This window comes from Hippocampus guttulatus, chromosome 2, assembly GCF_054856545.1.
Source record: "Hippocampus guttulatus isolate MCC_2025c chromosome 2, RoL_Hgut_1.0, whole genome shotgun sequence".
NCBI classification, from domain to species: Eukaryota; Metazoa; Chordata; class Actinopteri; order Syngnathiformes; family Syngnathidae; genus Hippocampus; species Hippocampus guttulatus.
Genome location: NC_141262.1, coordinates 9,007,409 through 9,026,468, shown reverse-complemented (window position 1 = coordinate 9,026,468; position 19,060 = coordinate 9,007,409). Strand labels below are relative to the sequence as shown.

Sequence of the window (19,060 nt, the reverse complement as noted above, 5' to 3'; positions counted from 1 at the left end):
CATCATCTGACATAAAGAGCAAACGCAATCATTTCACACATCGCCATTGTCCTATGGTCTTGAGGGTGGACAATAAGTTTCCATACAATAGGAAAATATAGGATTTTTTTACATTTCAGATGCCTTAGGTACATAAACCATCCATCCAGACATTTCCCAAACCGCTCTTCCTTACGAGGGTCACGTATGGAAAATGTATATATATTTTTTAAAATTTCAGATTCCCCAGGTATTATAGATACATAAACAATGTATGAAAACTTATGGCCCGCCCTGTATTTGGAAATTTCAAATCAGAGGCAACTAAGTGTGATAACGCTATGGTACTCGAAAATAAACAATAATTTTGTTCCTCGAGGGACTATGCACCATTTTGCAAGACTGAAATCAACAGATTCAATCCATACCTACGAGTTCTACAATCATTGCTGCTTTGATATGTAGCCTACGCAGTTATTTTCCATTAAAGTGAACAGATGGTTCTCCTTTTAATAGTTTGTAATAATGTTACAATACGCTCACTTAATCAATACATGTTAAAGATTAGCACTTACCAGATCACACTCACACTAACATTCGTTCAAGTATCGCAGTTCCACATCTAGTGGGTTGAATATTAATACTGCAGGTGGTGAAGCACTCTCCCACAGCTTCCCAATGAGGCATCCGTCGCGATGATTACTCCAGCTATATCAAGCAAGCCATTTAACAGTACAAAACATTTAACATTAACTTTACAAATAATAACAAATAGATCCATTTGTAATATAAACCAAAAGTTTATTTCTACCAATTTGCCCAAGACACTAGAGGAATGAGTATCCAGTGAGGGAGAGGGGGTGCCCTCTTACATTTATCAGGCTTGCGTTGAGTTGTATTACACTAGTAAAGCCACTTAAAATTGTAGACACGATCGGGGAAGAATCTACATAAAAGCAAACAAAATAACACAAAAAACCCAAACAAACAAAACAAAAAAAACAACATATGCCGGTTGTCTATCTACTAGGCCATCTGCAAAAATCATTTAACACTCTTACAAATGAATCCATTGATTGGTTTCAATCCCTTAAATTTGTCTCACCCCCATATCTAAAGCCATGCAACTTGCATTCCAACAGTCAGCACGTGAGTACATAACTAAAGATCTAGGAACACTGGAAAAAAAAGCTAAACTGTTTTATTTGCGAGCTTTAAAAGCTCTTGCTCCTGTTTGTAAATCCAGTAGACATGTAAAAATACAACCATACAATAACATTAGATTCAAAAAGGTACCAAAAAGTACAGTAAAAATAACACTTCCATTACTGGAAATGTAAATGGACACAAAACAATATAAAATAAAAAGTGGAAAAGTGACATTTGCTTCCCCAATTCCTCACTTGATCTGTACAAATGGAGCATGAGTCCAAATTTCTGCCAACTCCAAAGGAAAAGCCAGAGCCCATGTTCGCTGTGGTCAGACCATGGATCTCTTTTCTTATTTACGTTAGACCTTAAGAGAAAAAAACGTTGCTTAACGTTACTGAGAATAAACCAAATGTGACAAGCAGTTACACAAAGACAGACAAGTGCGTGAATGAGTTCAACGAGTCAGTGAGTGGACAAAGACTTTCGGGGGTAAACAGAACCGGAAGCAATTACTCGAAGGTGAAACTTCCTATCCTCAACCACCACCAGCTCAACCCTTATCGATCAAGTAGTGTTTGTAGGGATGCATCTTAAGATGACAGGTGGAATGGATCCAGATCCCATCAAAGTACACTAACCCCCACCATAATGTTGGAATGGAATTTGAATAGATGGAGGTCTTTGGGTGCGGGGGAATCAATAAGGCACCGATGGTAAGAAGAGCTATATTCTCATACTACCATGGATGATGCAAAAATGCATACCTGCACTACGTGTGATCAGTATGGCTTGTAGCTACTCGGGTGGCCACGTCTTGGAGTTTTCCCATAGCTTGTATTGCCCTGGTCTGGAGGACAAGAGAAAAAGGGACTGAGTTCTCTACAACAAGGAGGACGAAGAATATAAGCTTCTCCCATTTGCGTTTTCCCTCGGGGATTGCTTATCGCTTACTGTAATCGTAGCCACCCCCATAGCCGTAATAACCAGCAGGGTAGTCATAGCCGCCATATCCGCCATAGCCTCCATAGTTTTGCTGTCCGTAGCCTCCATAGTTCTGGTTGTAACCACCTTGGTTCCAGTAGTTGCTGTAACCACCTTGATTCCAATTCTGGCCCTGGCCTAGAAGAGTAATATGTCCCAAAATGGTTTCAACTCTTAGACACACAAGCAGAGCCCTGGAAAAGATTCATTCCCAAATGAAAATTTACCTCCACGGCCCCTGCCACGCGCACCGCCATATCCACGAGCACCATACTGCTGCTGCTGATAAACCTCTTTGGGTTGGGCGATTTTAATTTCACACTGCAACACAACACACATTATTAAATCAGAGGCAGAACTCTTGCCCCTGAAAGAAAATGATAATAGCTCACCTTGCTCCCACCAACAGTGTGGTACTTTTTCTCCATTACTTTTTTGACATGAGCCTCATCTTGATAGGTGATGAAGACAAAACCCCTCCTCTTCTCACTCTTTGGATCTTGGGGAAGCTCAATTGTCTCAATCTAGACGAAGGCAAAAATAAGTGACAAAATTCTACAGCTAACTATTCATGTGGGAGCACCAATTTAGCCTCATACCTCTCCATAAGTTTTAAAGTAGTCCTCAATGACCTCCTTCGCAGTGTCCGGGTTGAGCCCCCCAACAAAGATTTTCTTGACTGGGTCTTTTTTCATGGCCATAGCCTTCTTGGGATCAATCTGTCGCCCGTCTAGCCTGTGTTCCTTCTGTTCGAGAACCTTTAAAAAAAGAAAAACGAGCATTTTAGATGCATCAAGTGCGGAAAACAATTAAGACCACCTCCACTCACCTTGTCTACACTGGCTGAATCTTTGAAAAGAATGAAACCAAATCCTCGTGACCGGCCCGTCTGTTGGTCAATTTTGATGGTACAGTCTGACACTTCACCAAACTTGGAGAAGTAATCTTTGAGATCTTTTTTGGTTGTGTCCCAGCTCAGACCACCAACAAACATTTTCCTGAATGCAAGAGATAAATGGGGTCATTGGATGCAGTCGGGTCCCTTGGGCTACCTCCCGTATTTGTGGCTTGGTGAGGGATGTAAACATAGACAGTGTTCTGGAATATCAATGTACACGAGTGTAATGGGTATTTGGTTTAAATTGTTGTTTTTTAAATGAGATAATCGTGTTGAAGCCCGTAGGAGACTGCAAATACACTTCATTACGGATTAGGCTCGCGAAAACTAACGCCCATCCCCCATAAGCACGGCACATGGCGCCAACAAAGGCCGACTGAACAAAGAAACACTGCAACGCACCAAGTGCCGCTAAACTGCGGCGTGAAATAAATCAATTTAAAATAAAATGTTAATACTCACCCTGCATCCTCTTCGCCTTTACTTGCGTCTATTTGACCACCTTCCGTTCCGCCGTTCTGGGAATTGTCGTCGACATCGGGCTCATCTCCTGCCCCGCAGGCGTTCTCTCCGGCCTGACCAGCTCCATTAAAGTCATCGACTTCGTGGCCGTTTTCGGAAGTCTCCATGTACTGCTGCTCAATTTCAGCCATGTTGTGAAAATACACCTTGACGCACAAGGTAAATAAAATCGTTAAGTTACGTCGACTGGGCCGCACAATTTGGCATACGGCACACAAGTAGCGATTAGCTAATGCACACGCATTTCACACCATTTTGACCGGCACGGTGATCCTGCAATTTAACGGTCAAATCAACTGCCACCTTTTCACGCATCATAATTACTACCCCCGTCGAAAACACTAGGACATCTGTTTTACGAAAATAAAACATAAATGAATGTTCAATTCATATATTATCAGTTACGTAACGATTCGGGCCGCACAAGCCGCATCGCGGGCCAAGCAACAAGAGTATTTTAGCTCAACCACATAAACAGTTAAACGAATGCTTTCAAAAAAATGCAAGTACTTACTTGTCAGTTCGGTGGAAAATGACAAAAATTTAAAGCAAACCACACCGATTCGCTTGCTAATCACAAAGTCTCAGGGCTCTCTATAAAATGGATTCTCCCACACGACGACGACGACTCGTGGTTGGTTTTTCAAGAGCCAGTATGGGAAAAAAACGTCATTTCGATAGAGACGTAATCCCATTGGTCAATAATTGCTGCCATTCACAAGACTGACCAATCATATTCTCGGTATCTTCTTTTTTTAAGGAATATCCGCCAAATGAAATTAACTTTATTTTTTTCATTCTATGGATACGAGATTCTCTCTATGATGACAATTTAACTCATAACAATAATTGCATAGAGTTAATCTGCCATGTAGTGGGCCGAGTTTTAAAAGAAGCAGCATGCTTTAGTAGTCGTTTGTCCTATTAAATATCGGGTAGATTTTCCTAACCATGCCGGTCCTATAAACTTGATTTCATTCATCCGGTGAATATTTACTTCAAATGTTTTTGATTTATTACTGTATTTACCATGTCTCAAACTCAAATTGTGATAAAACACGACTGCATTTGCCATCAGCCCGCCCACGAATGAGACGGCAATTGCAAGATGGCTGCTGCTCCAAGCAACAGGAAGTGAAAGCCGGAGCGATTTTGTGTTTTCTTTGCTTCTGTGGCAACCACAACTGTCGGCGACATTTTGAGTATCGTCCACTCGGCCATATTAGGAGCGCACTCAAGGACGTGCTACTTTTCGAGCTGAACCTGGATAACACATGCTAATTTCTAGCAAAGGCTAACATCGCCACAGCAAACACTATCAACGTTTTTTGACACCAAAAGTATTATTTTTGAACAGCATATAAGCAGCATTACCTTGGGAAGTGCTCAAGGTCGGAGAACGTACGTCGCAAGTGAAGCGTCGACGCTTGTTTCTGTGCGGTGAAGGCTGTATTGAGTACAAGCACTGACTGTCTTCACGCAACAACACTTTCTTGTCTGTGACGTATAAGGAACGTTTTTCAAAGACACGCACACAAATATATAGCTCTAAATCTTCCGAGGGGGGGGGGCAATTTTGTATGGAACTGTCACTTTGAGGGGCATAGGATGATCACATTCACAACAAAGTAAATTAATTCAATTTTCAACTCTTCACAAAATATACAAGCGTTTGAATCTCCAGATTTGTACCTTTCGTGAGAATGCTGAAAAACGATGAATTATTAGGCAACTATTTTTCTTTCTCTTTTTAAAAATATCAATTATGGTCAAGTATAACTGTATTTTTACACATCTACTAATGTGATATTTTTTTGTCTTGAAAGCCATGTTACTTTGAAAATAAGAGCAAATGTACGAATTGTATCAATTTTTGAGAGAATAAAATTGACCACATTTGGATAGAGGTTTTTGCTTAACAGCAACATATTTTGATGCATTAAATACAACTGAGACATACTTACAAAACTATTTTGTTGTTCTACTTCTTCCTTTCATAACTTTACTGCTGTGAATTGGGAATTTCTCCATTGTGAGACTAATAAAGGTTTTCTTATCTTATCTTATCTTATCTTAATTTGGGCCGTTTGATAATTTGATTCTTTCATGTACTAGTTACTTGTACCATACTTTCAGAACTACTGCCCAATACAAACCCCATTTCTTCGTGGAATTTATTTCTATCCAAACATTCCTTCCCCCTGTAACATTTGATACTTTGTTACTTTTCCGCTATCCCTTTGTTATACCCGTTATAACACTCATATTTGTTGTGTCAATGAGTTGTTTAAATAATGTGTGTATGGGGGTGGGGGGGATTAGACAAGACCATGGATGTTTGTTTGGATATTCATGGCAACTTTATTTATCATCAGTTTGTTTTTCTGTTCGTCCTCTGACACTGGCCTTTTAATTATTCCTCAGATGAGGACCAAAACATATGCTGAGGCCGTATTCAGCCATTCTGGTCCGCAGCTATGGAATAGCCTACATGAGGACATCCGGTCTGCAGAGACTTTATGTTTTTAAGAGGAGGCTTAAGGCACATCTTTTTAGCTTGGCTTTTGAATAGCTTCTATCTGTACTTCTTTTGATTCAACCGTTTCTATTTATTGATTTATTTACTTTTGGGGGTGAGGGGGCGCCAGTGGTTCCTATTGGGGGGCTTCAATGCTGGGAGGCGTGGCAGGTGTCACTCAGCGTGGATTAGATTAGATTCTCTTGGGTGGGTTTTTTTTTGCCCTCATATGGTTTCTCTGTGCCTTGCTATGTCTTCTCTATACGGTTTCTCTGTTCCTTGCTTTGTCTTCTTTAATATCAGGGTCTTCAGAGAATGTGTGCATGTTTTGTATGTGTTAGTGCGTGTGCATGTGCGTGCGAGCACGAGCATAGGCATGCTTGTGTGGAAATATACTATATATGTATGTTGGGGGGGGCTCTTTTTATATTGTAATTTTGAAGTTTTAATGGCACAGCACTTTGTGTTGCATTTTTATGTATGACAAGTGCTATATAAATAAAGTTTGATTGATTGATTGGTAGTGTGAAGAGAACTTTAACAGGGTCTAGTTTAATGATTAAGTTAATGTCACATTTCCATTGTAATCCTTCACTTGCATTGTGAGTAATGTTGCCAATGTAATTAAATATCCATATTTTATTGCCATCATCAGTTCCTGTTGCCGTCATCATTCTTGTCCCTCTTGTCATTCTGCTTCTTCTGCAACAGCTCCATCACTTATTTGAGGCTTGTTCGGATTGTTTTTGAGGAGCCATTCAGCAAGCCAAACCTTATGAAAAGGTAGTAGGAGGTACACATAAACAATTCCATTCAGTAGTGACAAATGCACGTGACACTTTACTTACACAGGGGTTGAGTGGTTTGTGCTTGCAGAGCTCAGTGAGTCCTTGCAGCAAAGTTTGGTTCACATATCGACTCAGGTATTCTTCTGTTTCCTCTCTTGTGGGAACAGTTAAAGCTACAAAAAAAAAGTATATTTTGCGTTTCAGAGTCACTTTTGCGTTTAATGCATACAACCACATGTGTGTGTGTGTGTGTGTTTCTTACTGTTAGGGAACATGAATTTGATCTCTCGCTCCGCCACATGAAATGACTCGCTGCCATGGAGAGCATTCTCCAACTCAGACGTGGCATATTTTGCTCGAAGGCTTGAGGAAAAATATGGAAACCTTTCAAAATAATGTCGATAACTGGTATAATTCACGTGAAAAACAAAAACAAAAAACTGTTACATTTTTTAATGTTTGCTGGGTAGTTCAGGGACTGAGTGGTTAGCACCTTGGCCTGACAGTAGAAAGGTCAGGCCCTCCTGTGTGAAGTTTCATGTTCTCACCACGCTTGTGTGGTTTACCTTTATCCCCTACCCACATTCCAAAAACATGCATGTGTACAATTAATTTAAAATTGGACATAGGCATGAATAGTGGTGGTCTTTGTGCCATGGCAACTAATCCAGGTTGTACTTCGCCTTTCGTCCATGCCATCTGAAATATAGAATCATACTAATAGTTGCATGAATGTGCACATCCTTAAATGTGAAGCCATTCTTTTGTTTATTTGGATAGCGGCTTGAGGTAGTTGACGTTCCTCTTACAAATTGACTGCTATTTGGACGTGTTCATAAATTATTCCTTGACTATGGCCTCAGTTCCAACTGAAGTGCAATTGCTGTCAACATGCTTCTTGGTGGATATGGTGTGCTTTTGGCGCAGAGCAGCGCTGCTTTCTAGCCAAATTATTTGGAATTGTGGATAAAACATGGAGTGGGGAAAAAAGCATGGGTAAATTATATTCAATACAATATTGCCATGACAAAAATGTGACATCCAATTGAAAAATGTATTTTATTAAAATAACAATTATTATTTTCCGCTTAATCAATCAGGGATATTAAATGTTCGGAAATACTGTAGTTTGATTCCTTATCGCAGAGACAAAACTGGTATTGAGTGTTTTAATGTGGTGTAAGACTTTCCGGGTGACTGACATACTTTCGACTGGATAATGACAATTGGAAGCTTGTTTTACCAAAAGCCTTCTTTTGCATTTAAGTCCCAGGGATATACCAAAAAAAAAAAAAAAAAAAAAAACTTTCAAATGGAACAAACCATTCTGGATGAGTGTCTGATGCCTTGACTGGTCCAATTATGTTTTTCCAGTGAGCTATTGCGTTGTCTCGAGCCAGAGTCAAAGCAATGATTGGACCAGAGCTCATGTACGCTGTCAATTTGGGAAAGGTTAGTTTTCCATGATGTTCCGTGTAGAAGTCACTGCACTGTTCTGGACTTAACTGAAGTTTCCTCCTCTGCATGGGATGAATGATTAGGGACACTTCTGTGAAATATTTGTAGAAGTTTAACACAACAACTTTTGATTGATCATTTTCATCATCACTTGAAATTCATCCTTATGGCAAGCAACCTCACCGTTTTTTTTGGGGGGGGGGGGTTTTACTGTTTTTATTGTATTAATGTTTTAACTGTATTTGTTATTGTATGACAAAATTTTCCACGTACAGCACTTTGTATGCAATAGTGGTTGCTTTAAAGTGCTCTATAAATAAAGTTGATTTGATCTTAAAAGGTGACTTTGCATGGTAATGTGTTGTGAAAGCATTACATCAATAAAGATGGAATGCCCGAAGAGGGCTGGGTAAGTCTCCAGCTCGCCCGCGAGCTTCGTGAGGATAAGCAGCACAAATAATGCATGGATGGATGGATTGTATTGTACTGTGCAAATGCCATATATATAATAAGCAGTCAAAAACATGAATCATTAGCGTTTTCTTGCACAAAACACCCCCTCTGGTGATAGAAAGTAACACATTCACGTGGCAGTACTTTTTGACTGGACTGAGAGAGACCAACCTGTAAAATAGTGAAACCCGACGTCAGAATGATGTCTTCAATCTCTTCACTTTTGTGAATCGCATCTGGCTTAATGATTGCCAAAGTTCTTTCCACATAAATACGAGGAAATGGACTTTCTTCCTCCGTGCACGTTTCGTCCGCCATCCAACGCTTGTTTTTTTCTTGTCTTCAACGATGTTTTTGCATTCTGACAGGAGCGTGAACGTCTTGACACTTCATTGGGGAGAACTGTACTTTATATGACGTCACGCGGTCGTATCGTTTACTGACGTCACACAACGCTCGTCCCTCGGTGAACATGACGTGCATACTTGTCAACCTCGGCTCATAGCTGCCCTTATAAATGATTACGATTCCCCTTACAAAGCAACAAAACCCGCACAACGGTTTACCGCGCATGCCCACATCATGCTTTATCAATCCGACCGTACGCAGCGATGAAAAAAAATATATACGATTGAGGATTACTTTTGCTGGTTTGCCGTGACAATAGTAGCGATCGACGACGGCATTGTCGTTGGCTACCAGCAGGTGAGACGATCTGGATTTGAGCCAAAATGGTCTTTGTGAGATCGGTTCACAATTGGGCCCCCCCTCCCTATAAAAGGCGTACGCCGTACATGATTTGAAATGATTAAAAATAAAAACGTATAAAATACGGGGAAAACGTACAAGTTGACAGGTATGGACGTGGGTACTTTTTGCTGCGATGGATCACAACACACACACAGCGCCATGGTTCAGGATAATTGGCAAATATTGCCAACAAAACGAAATAATGTCGGTGAGATAAATTTTAGTTCATGATGGGGTTGTTCAGAAGAACAGATACGTATTTCAATGACTGCATACAGATTCTGTGCGGATCAACTCAATTTTCACCAAATTTGGATTTTTTTTTGTCATAGGCCTAAATTTCAAAATGCATTTCTGAGTGCTCTCGTCCTAGACTGAAAACAAAGAGCAGTGATGGGATGTTGATTCACCTGCTGTATGGTGGAGATTATTTTAGAAAAGGGTGCAGTGGGTGTGCATGTGTACACTTAATGTAATTGGATGAGAGAATGGATAAGTATTATAACGTATGACTGATGTATTTTGGTGCCCCATTGTGTCCGAGCATCGAATGTCTGCGCTCGGTTAAGAATTTATTTGAACCCATCCACTTTTCATTTAAAGTGCAGTAACAAATGACTGATATGTTTTGTTGCCCTGTCCTCACATCGAATGTCTACGCTACGGAAATTTGGATTTTGCCAGTGCCAACTACATTCATACCTGTTTGAAATTTAACAACATGGAAACAAGCTATTTGGAATCTGGTGGAGGATGGAAAATGAATTACAGTATAGATATTACAAAAACAACAGAGGCTATATTCAATCAACCATTTTGAATGCCCTGAAGAAGAAGGAAACACTTAGCAGACTAAAGACATCAATCAGAATCATTATCAGAATCATCTGTATTGGCCACGTATGGAGAGCACACAAGGAAATTGTCTCCATTAGTATAGGCTACACTAGTATTGCAATAACAAGCAACTATGATAAAGCAATGACATGACATATAAGTATCGAAAGACTTTCCGTAATGTAAGGCTACCATTGTGCACTAGTACCATCCAATGACAGCTGTGCGACATGTTCATGTAGTTTTCCTGAAACATTCATTACAACCAACATTCATACCAGTTTGAAATTTCACAACATGAATGCCGAAAAGCTGTCTTTTGGTTTAAAACAAGCTACTGTATGGATATTTGGAACCTGGGAGAGGATGGAAAATGAATTTTAGCCATTACCGAAACAACAGTGGCTATAATCAAGCAACCATTTTGAATACCCCGAAGAAAGAAACACTTGATGACGAAAGACATCAAAGAGGCAGTTTAAGGAAAAAACAGTCATTGACATCAGAGACAATTTAAGAGCTGTAAGGAAAACACCTTAAAATTGTTTGTAACATTAGCAACAACTTCCAGAGGGTATGAGTGAAGTTCATAAACATAAAAATACAGCTGCTACAATAGAAAAACTCGTGTTAGGAATAAGAACACAAAGGCCAGGATAGAATTTATCAAAACATTCAAGGGCTCAACGACAAAGATTAACCTCAGCTCATAACAGTATTTGTGAAGAGAATTCCACACACGGCCAGAAGAGGCCATAAAAGAGAGTGACTTGTTCAATTGTATTTACAGATTACCAAAAGTTAATGTTTCATAGGGACGAATATGAGCAATATGAGTTTGCCCATCGCAATTTATTCCAGATTTTTCTTTATGGTAAACATATAACTATAATTTAAAATGAGTCACTTGTTCACAGTCCAAAGCTGCATTGTCAAATGTGATTCAATAATAGTCCCATGTAAATTTAGTCCTGTTTTGTAAACAAAGCTAATAACTCAGTGACAATCACAGCACTGATTTTTAACAGGGCAACTTTATGCAATGACAAAAGCAGTGCATTTCTAGATCATCTTTTTACAAATGTTCACCAGCATTTCAAAAGGTGTCAGAGTCGGCAGAGAAAGGCCTGAAAGACAGATTCATTTTAAGAAGCACAGTTTGAGAGCCCACATGTTTTTGTGAGGAGTGTGTGGCTGCAATACCTTGATTTCTATTGCAGTATGCACACTAATGTATACTGTATACATTTGGAGTTACTTTCTATAAGAACTCAAATGTCCCAAACGTTGCACAGTTGGAAAAATGTAAATCTATTTAGCATCTAAAGGAGCAATCCATTTATCAGTGCATACAACACAACCATGAATTTCAAGATATTTTCCTATAGTGGATTACGTGGGACAGGAGAAGTGAACTCATCTCTTTTCGTCAATGGACGCTACAGCTTCGTGTTTGCTTTCAAAACTTAGCTTGTAGCAGACGTGTGCACATTTTCAGCATGACGTCTCTGATCCACTGGTGAAAGGACACTTTGATCCTCTCCTCTTTCATCTAGAACTGATTCAGACAACAAAGTGTATGCAGAAAATTTGTCTGTGTCCTATGTGTTGTGTTGTGTTATTTTTGTTATTTTGACTTCAAAAGGGCGCCGCGTGAGTGGCTGCCTTTCCACCAGCTCCTATATTTTGTTGTTCTACTTCTTCCTTTCATAACTTTGCTGCTGTGAATTGGGAATTTCTCCATTGCGAGACTAATAAAGGTTTTCTTATCTTATACTACCTGTCTACAAATAGACATTCAACATTTAGTTATAGCAATACTTAAAAATACCACTGGGTGACATTGTCACTCTGCAAACTATCTCCAAAAAGTAGTTTTCCTGAATTTCAATTTTATTTCAGTGTTTGATTTTCTTAATGACAGTCCAAAATGTTACTCAAAACCTTGTCTGTACAGTTAGTAAAGGTTTTATGTTGTAAATAGTTTGAAATGTAACACATGAACAACAAAGTGTATGCAGAAAAGTGGTTACGATTGCACAACTGTCTGTGTCTTATGTGTTGTGTTGTGTTATTTTTGTTATTTTGACTTCAAGATGGCGCCGCGAGAGTGGTTGCCTTTCCAGCAGTTCCTATATTTTGTTCTTCTACTTCATTTCATAACTTTGCTGCTGTGAATTGGGAATTTCTCCGTTGCGAGACTAATAAAGGTTTTCTTATCTTATCTTGATTCACTTGATTCGGGTTGAGTGAACGCTGGCGCGTTTTGGCTGCCGCTGCTCAACCCGTATTGTTTCGTGTTTTTTGTTATTGTAAAGTGTCCTTGGGTGCCTTGAAAGGCACTTATAAATAAAATGTATTATTATTATTATTATTACTTTACAGTACATGAATTCCCACTTAAGTTTCCGCTATATTACCCATTCTCCAGCAGTCATTTGACTTCTTTTACAAAAGCTCCATCACATATTTGAGGCCCATTTGGATTGTTTTTGATGAGCCAGTCAGCCAGCCAAACCTATTGAGGGATGCAAAGGTTTTAGGAAACCGAGCTCAAAGAGTTTATTGGTGATTAATGAATTGGTTTGTCTTAACATTAAAATAAAATTAACTACAGTACTTACACAGGGGTTGTGTGGCTTGTGCTTGCATAGCTCAGTGAGTCCGTGTAGCAATGTTTCATTCACATATCGGCTCAGGTATTCTTCAGTTTCTGCTCTTGTGGGAAAGGCCTCAATAAAAGCTGCATATTTTGAACACAATTATAAAAACGAAGAACTGTGTGTGTACATGCGTGTGTGCGTGCATCCATCTTACTGTTGGGGAACATGAATTTGATCTCTCGGGCAGCGGCATGAAATGACTCACTGCCATGGAGAGCGTTCTGCAGTTCAGACGTGCCATATTTTGCTCGAAGCCTACAGGAAAAATCAAAATACACGTTCATAGGAAAATCAACACGCAATACAGATGTAGGCCTATTAGAGACGAGGACTGAATTACATACAGTAAGAAATGTAGGGGCTGAATATGTACTGAAAAAAGAGAAAAGTAACACTTTAGTTTTTGCTGATATTTTATCGAACTGAACTGAAACTTTTTCAGTGGATACAAAAGTCCCAGTACTCTCACTGAACACTTGTTTTCGCCGAGATGTGAACCCGTTAGTGTACGTAGAAAAGGTCTTGGCGCTTTCAGTTTAGCTCATGAAAAATGGGAGCAAAAACAAGTGCTGCATATATTGGCTGGTTAAAAAACAAACTAGTATTGAAAGACTGCCTCTGCAGCTCAGTAACTCACCATTTTGTTGGACTTTTTGTGACCTTAGTGGGTCCAATGATTGATTTCCACTGGGCTATTGCATTTTCTCGGGCCAGAGTCAAGGCAACGATCGGACCAGAGCTCATGTAGGCAGTTAAACTGGGAAAATGTAGCTTTCCATAATGTTCTGCATAGAAGTCACTGCAGTGTTCTGGAGTCATCTGCAGTTTCCTCTTCTGTCAGAGATGAATTGTTTGTTACACACACACTAACGTCCAATGGAACATGACAATAAATAATTGGCCTAGCACTTAAATTCAACCTACCTGCAAAATAGAAAATCCCTTTCTCAGAATGATGTCCTCAATCTCCTCACTTTTATGAATTGCATCCGGCTTAATGAGTGCTAAAGTTCTTTCGACGTGAATACGAGGAAAGTAGGCAGAGTCCATGCTTCTCGAAATGACGAATAAGCTGCGCTTGTCCAGCCTTCGGTCCGAGGCTCGTTCATTACGTTGCTTGGATACGGTAAACATTGCGCAAGCCCTCAGAGCAAGCGGCCTGAAATTCATTCTCGGCAATCCCACGATCCAAGACGTTTGATTTTAACTTATATTGCACTCAATTTGTTAAATTACTACCCTTCTCCAAGTATAAACTGTTGAGTGTTCCGGCTATGAACGAGCTTTCCAATGCAACACCACTGCCATCTAGAGAACTGCAGCAAACACCAAACGGCAAAAAGAATCGTGATCAGCAATCTCACTCGAGTCGAGACAACGTTGAAGTTAATACTATATCACAAAACTAGGGGAAAACATTCAGTGAGACAATGTTGAACTCTTCAGTACATCACAAAACCAGAAATAAAGTTTATCCAACAAAATTTTGAATGGCGACATACATAAACTACATGGATGTACAGAGGTGTCACTTTGGTTGATATGTCCAATATGCTATCAAATATAAGATGCACTGATTATGTTCATTTTAGTTAACACATATTAGAGCATGAATCCCATACACACAAATTCGTCAAACAGTCTTTTATTGAAAGTTGTTTTGATGAAAAGTTCTTATCGGGTTCCAATAGTAACCTGCCAGACTCTGATCTGGTTGTCGGTGTAGCCAGCAAACAGGGTCTGTGTACACACGCACAAATAAAAGGGAGGAAAGACATGTTAATATGAATCTGAAATGGCACTACGTTGACAAAAAAGAAAAACCATCAGTTGGCCCCTCATATTTGCAGGACTGTCACCAGTGTACATCAGAATTTGAAGTGAATGGGAATAATCACTGGGGGACTATCACTTTTTACACATCTGTACTGAACCAAGCATGTACCTGTCCATCAGCAGACCAGGCCAGAGAGGTGCACTGCGGGGGTTCGGCCTTGCTGTTTGTGCTGATCACCTCCTGTCTCAGCTCATCCACAATAATCTTGCCCTCCAGATCCTGCAGAAATGGGGAAAAACAAAGTAAACACAGAGGGACTTGGGCAAGGAGAATGTTTTTTATATATTTTGAAACAACTCAGAAACAGCCTCTTTATCATCAAATAATACAGTTGGCATTGGAAGTCTCATCACCGTCACACACAGCAACTTTAAATATAACCACTATGGCTTACAGAGTATTAAAGAGTTGTTTACCCAGATCTTGATGCTGGGACCAGTGGCAGCGCACAGCCAGTACCGGTTGGGGCTGAAGCAGAGGGCGTTGATGGTGGCACCGCTGTCAAGGGTGTAGAGGTGCTTGCCCTCGTTCAAGTCCCACAGCATGGCCTGACCATCCTGTAGAGAACAACACAAACATGCTCCAGTAACGCTGTCATTGTATTTGGACACAATGTCTTTCAGGGGCGCTTAAGACTCAGAAACAGCCTCTTTATCATCAATGATTAAACAGATGAGTTAAGACTTCATCACTGCAAAACCCCGCAAGGCGGACCAAAAAACTCCCAAGGTGAGTTTACCTTTCCACCAGATGCACACAGGGAGCCATCAGGAGAGACGGTCACAGTATTCAGGTAACCAGTGTGGCCGATGTGGTTTGTCTTGAGCTTGCAGTTGGCAAGGTTCCACACCTTTGGGTGGGGACGGAGAGACGTTACTAATACGAAGGTCACACAAAATTCATTTGAAGCTGTGCAGCGTTGTGCCCTCATACTGAAAAGTGTTTCATCAATGTATGACACTAAGATAATACATGCAATTTAAAAAAATAATCACTGGGCAAAGGGAAACCGACAAATCCACACTTTAGATGAGCAGTATGTAGGGAACAGCATACCTTGACCATCTTGTCCCAGCCACAAGACACAATAATGGGGTTGCTGCTGTTGGGGGAGAAGCGCACACAAGACGCCCACTCGGAATGGCCTTCATCCTGAAAGGGGAACGGAATCCACATCGTCTCTTTGCTGGAAAAACCTTGGTTACATGCATGGCCTTAGTCATCATCAAAGAGTGCATGTTGATTTTCGACCAGGCATTAGGGCAGAATATTTTTGGAATCCAGTATTCTACCAATTACTTCAACGGACAATCTGATACGAAATTATTTTGCATGATCAAAAATTATCGACACACTCACAAACATGTGATGTACAGGTCTTATTTTGTGTCCATTTGGGGCTGCTATTCTCACATTCTACATTGTACTATGACTTTTGATGTATGTGGCTTTACAACGTGGGACCCCGGCCTTGTGGGTGACACAGGCTTCAGCAAGTGCAAGTGAGTTGGCTGTTCGCCTCTGGCTGACCGCCACTCCGTGTGTTGAGTAAATGGGTGTCAGAAGCTAGAATCTATCAATTACATGTTGATTTCATTCCTTTTCATTCAACAAAGCAATTCAAAGTGCACCGAACGCTCTTGAATTCAGCTGCAAAGATCAAAATCTGGCCATCACCTGGATCGTGTACTTGCAGACTCCAAGTGTGTTCCACAGCTTGATGGTCTTGTCTCGAGAGCCTGACACAATTTGGCGGTTATCTGCAGAGAAGGCCACACTCAGGACATCTTTAGTGTGGCCAACAAACTGGCGGGTGGTGTTGCCACTGTGGAGACATTGCACCAGTGTTGACATTAAGGATGTAACAATGCAGTCATTGTAATTATTACAGCTGTTAAATGAAAAACCTCAAATAAATTAACACACCAATGGTGGTAGAGGTCAGAAAAGACAAACTACAGCATAATCAATGACACCAAATCAATGTGCTTCCCTTTTAAACAGTACTTCCTCCAAAAGCATCAGTCTCAAGGTGTATTAAAAACATCCACAAGACTGTTAGGCCCAGAGGACTTTCATTCAAAAGCATTATGCAGTGTCTCATCGATTCCGGGTTTTATCAGTGGTTAACTTCTTACTAATTTGTAACAATTCATGTAAGGAGAGATGTCAGGCACATCTTCAAAGCCAATAAAAAGTGTTATACTTTATTTATGCTGTTAGGGAACTTAAGTTGGTTTAAATGAGTTTCTCAAGGTTGGACAGCAAAGCCCATAGAAAAGTGTTGCGGGTACACTGAGCAATCGGTACAAATGAATCCTGGAAATGACAACAGATATGAATGGGCTGACGGTTGAAAGTACATCCGTTAAGGTATCGTGGAGCAGAGGCTATCACCTCTTCCGTATGGCCTGTACTTACGTGCTGAGGTCCCACAGACGGAGGGTGCTATCCCAGGCTCCAGACAGGGCAAACTGTCCGTCGGAGGAGATAACAACATCGCTAACAAAGTGAGAGTGGCCCTTCAATGAGCGCTGAGGGATGCCGTAGTTTGTTTCATCACGGGTCAGCTTCCACATGATGATGGACTTGTCTGTGAGGAAGAAACACAAGAAGTCTTCAGGTCACGTCGACTTTTCACTCGCCACATTAGCCTGAAATGCTAACGTCGGAAAAAAACCCTCTCCACTCAGTTTGCGTTACACAATCACCTTTTGATTTTTAACGTTGCGTATGCTTCTTGTGGTTGCTATAGATTTCAAAAGGAGAATTTCAGTAGCATTGTGGTTCATTTGACGCGGCGACGGCCAAGTCGTTAGCCGTCGAAGGCTAGCGTAGCCATGTTGGAGAAACCGGCGGGGGAACCTCACCTCGGGACGCCGACAGAATCATGTCGGGATATTGAGGCGTAGTGGCGATCTGGGTGACCCATCCACTGTGCCCCTTAAGGGTCCCCCTAACTGTCATCTGCTCGGTCATTTTGGCGTCGATCAGCGAAGCCTTCTACGAGGATGGATTCGGATTTTTAGAAGTCCAATTTTACCCTAGGTCCTCATTGCATCTGGGCACAGAGGAAAAGGAAGTCGAGACCCGGATGCAAAAACTATGAGGGGTGAGAAACCGTCAAAGGATTATGGGAAATTTTGACGTCATACGTTTGGAGAAAAGACAGCAAGCGGCAGTAAACAATGATTGTTGTTCACGCAGATACAAACATTTTATACTAAACTGGAGTGCGATTAATCGATGTAAATTTGGAGCATATTTCATTTAGGTTTTTTTTGTTCTTAATGTATACAGTCGATCAATAAATCTGTACTGTGGGAATTAAATAATTGAAATGGGCAAGTATACATCTTTATATTTTATGAATCCTATACTGTTACGTACATTAAACTTCGAAGTAATTCATTCAAACTTCTATTGAGCCATATGGCACGTTTGACAGAAAATAATCTCACGGCACACGACGAAAAGTAAAACGTGGAAATCATGATGATTTCTTCTCATTTTATTCACAAATTCGCTGCAAATTGAGCCTGTTTAAGTGAATCGTTGGTATTCTATTGTGTGAAAGGCACAAGGTGGATACAGTACACAGATTTATTGTACCTTCTGCCATCTAGTGGAAGCGCATTTAATTGGTCAGCCTGTCACTATGCGTCGCTGGCTTTGGACAAAGATTGTTTTGTCATTAAAATCTTAAAACCAAGGTTCGAAATTCGATTTTACTGCGACACACGCAATGAACTCTCATGACACATTGGGCGGCAGCACAGTGGTTGGGAATCATTGATCTAAATAGGTACTGCATTTATTATTGATGTTTCACGGCCACTGGACCAAACTGGAAAAAACATGAACTAGTTGTAAGTAACAAATGTATTGCAAAGGAGATACATGAATAAATGTAAAAGTTATTTTGGATGCCATTTGTTTTATCTAATTCTGAAGTCTTTAAAGTGATCTTCAAAGTGTTATACCATACACCGGCTCACTCCACAACAAAATCATTGCTGAGATACAGTTCTGTGGTATTTAACTTTTGTGTCCCATGTAGATGGACATTCTGTTTGTTTTTAAACATTGATTTTGGCGATGGCCTTGATTTAGGTGCATAGAGATCCAAATATTTTTAGTTTTAGATGGAATTTGGTAAAGAAAAAAATTAACCAATGAACTAGGATGACATACAAAGCTGCTCCCATATAAATGCATTTAAAT

The 19,060-nt window shown here is 40.3% G+C and overlaps 4 protein-coding genes across 4 annotated transcripts; all 4 read right to left on the bottom strand.

The window, feature by feature from the left end:
- Positions 1-759: 759 nt before the first annotated feature.
- hnrnpaba (heterogeneous nuclear ribonucleoprotein A/Ba) lies at positions 760-4,203 on the bottom strand. Its single transcript, XM_086134698.1, has 9 exons — positions 4,047-4,203; positions 3,473-3,678; positions 2,942-3,110; positions 2,712-2,870; positions 2,505-2,636; positions 2,340-2,433; positions 2,083-2,250; positions 1,896-1,978; positions 760-1,495 (listed from the first exon to the last, which is right to left on the bottom strand). Exons 2-8 carry the CDS (start codon positions 3,661-3,663, stop codon positions 1,911-1,913), a joined length of 981 nt encoding a protein of 326 aa, XP_085990824.1. The 5' UTR covers positions 3,664-3,678; positions 4,047-4,203; the 3' UTR covers positions 760-1,495; positions 1,896-1,910.
- A 1,871-nt stretch (positions 4,204-6,074) lies between these two features.
- On the bottom strand, positions 6,075-10,227 carry LOC147208416 (nucleoside diphosphate kinase 5-like). Its single transcript, XM_086134719.1, has 5 exons — positions 8,921-10,227; positions 8,162-8,358; positions 7,101-7,201; positions 6,899-7,011; positions 6,075-6,822 (listed from the first exon to the last, which is right to left on the bottom strand). The coding sequence occupies exons 1-5, from the start codon at positions 9,065-9,067 to the stop codon at positions 6,739-6,741; spliced, it is 642 nt and encodes a 213-aa protein (XP_085990845.1). The 5' UTR covers positions 9,068-10,227; the 3' UTR covers positions 6,075-6,738.
- A 1,124-nt stretch (positions 10,228-11,351) lies between these two features.
- LOC147208415 (nucleoside diphosphate kinase 5-like) lies at positions 11,352-14,255 on the bottom strand. Its single transcript, XM_086134708.1, has 5 exons — positions 13,924-14,255; positions 13,637-13,833; positions 13,154-13,254; positions 12,961-13,079; positions 11,352-12,854 (listed from the first exon to the last, which is right to left on the bottom strand). The coding sequence occupies exons 1-5, from the start codon at positions 14,167-14,169 to the stop codon at positions 12,771-12,773; spliced, it is 747 nt and encodes a 248-aa protein (XP_085990834.1). The 5' UTR covers positions 14,170-14,255; the 3' UTR covers positions 11,352-12,770.
- Positions 14,256-14,628: 373 nt separating this feature from the next.
- On the bottom strand, positions 14,629-17,930 carry rack1 (receptor for activated C kinase 1). Its single transcript, XM_086134646.1, has 8 exons — positions 17,707-17,930; positions 17,258-17,429; positions 16,514-16,661; positions 15,893-15,988; positions 15,576-15,686; positions 15,253-15,393; positions 14,945-15,055; positions 14,629-14,739 (listed from the first exon to the last, which is right to left on the bottom strand). The coding sequence occupies exons 1-8, from the start codon at positions 17,813-17,815 to the stop codon at positions 14,674-14,676; spliced, it is 954 nt and encodes a 317-aa protein (XP_085990772.1). The 5' UTR covers positions 17,816-17,930; the 3' UTR covers positions 14,629-14,673.
- Positions 17,931-19,060: the final 1,130 nt, after the last annotated feature.

What these genes read in the sequence shown, in the direction of transcription:
- rack1 (XM_086134646.1), bottom strand. Translation starts at nt 17,815, where the DNA reads ATGACCGAGCAGATGACAGTTAGGGGGACCCTTAAGGGGCACAGTGGA. An exon ending in GCTGGGACAAGATGGTCAAG is followed by an intron (nt 15,687 to 15,892) that starts GTATGCTGTTCC and finishes CCCCACCCAAAG; the next exon opens with GTGTGGAACCTTGCCAACTG. An exon ending in CCTGGTCTGCTGATGGACAG is followed by an intron (nt 14,740 to 14,944) that starts GTACATGCTTGG and finishes GTGTGTACACAG; the next exon opens with ACCCTGTTTGCTGGCTACAC.
- LOC147208416 (XM_086134719.1), bottom strand. Translation starts at nt 9,067, where the DNA reads ATGGCGGACGAAACGTGCACGGAGGAAGAAAGTCCATTTCCTCGTATT. An exon ending in CGGGTTTCACTATTTTACAG is followed by an intron (nt 8,359 to 8,920) that starts GTTGGTCTCTCT and finishes CATCCCATGCAG; the next exon opens with AGGAGGAAACTTCAGTTAAG. An exon ending in TCAGACACTCATCCAGAATG is followed by an intron (nt 7,202 to 8,161) that starts GTTTGTTCCATT and finishes TTTTTCCTCAAG; the next exon opens with CCTTCGAGCAAAATATGCCA.
- hnrnpaba (XM_086134698.1), bottom strand. Translation starts at nt 3,663, where the DNA reads ATGGCTGAAATTGAGCAGCAGTACATGGAGACTTCCGAAAACGGCCAC. An exon ending in AAAGGCGAAGAGGATGCAGG is followed by an intron (nt 3,111 to 3,472) that starts GTGAGTATTAAC and finishes TCTTGCATTCAG; the next exon opens with GAAAATGTTTGTTGGTGGTC. An exon ending in ATTCAGCCAGTGTAGACAAG is followed by an intron (nt 2,871 to 2,941) that starts GTGAGTGGAGGT and finishes CTTTTTTTAAAG; the next exon opens with GTTCTCGAACAGAAGGAACA.
- LOC147208415 (XM_086134708.1), bottom strand. Translation starts at nt 14,169, where the DNA reads ATGAATTTCAGGCCGCTTGCTCTGAGGGCTTGCGCAATGTTTACCGTA. An exon ending in ACAAAAAGTCCAACAAAATG is followed by an intron (nt 13,255 to 13,636) that starts GTGAGTTACTGA and finishes TTTTTCCTGTAG; the next exon opens with GCTTCGAGCAAAATATGGCA. An exon ending in CAAATTCATGTTCCCCAACA is followed by an intron (nt 13,080 to 13,153) that starts GTAAGATGGATG and finishes CAAAATATGCAG; the next exon opens with CTTTTATTGAGGCCTTTCCC.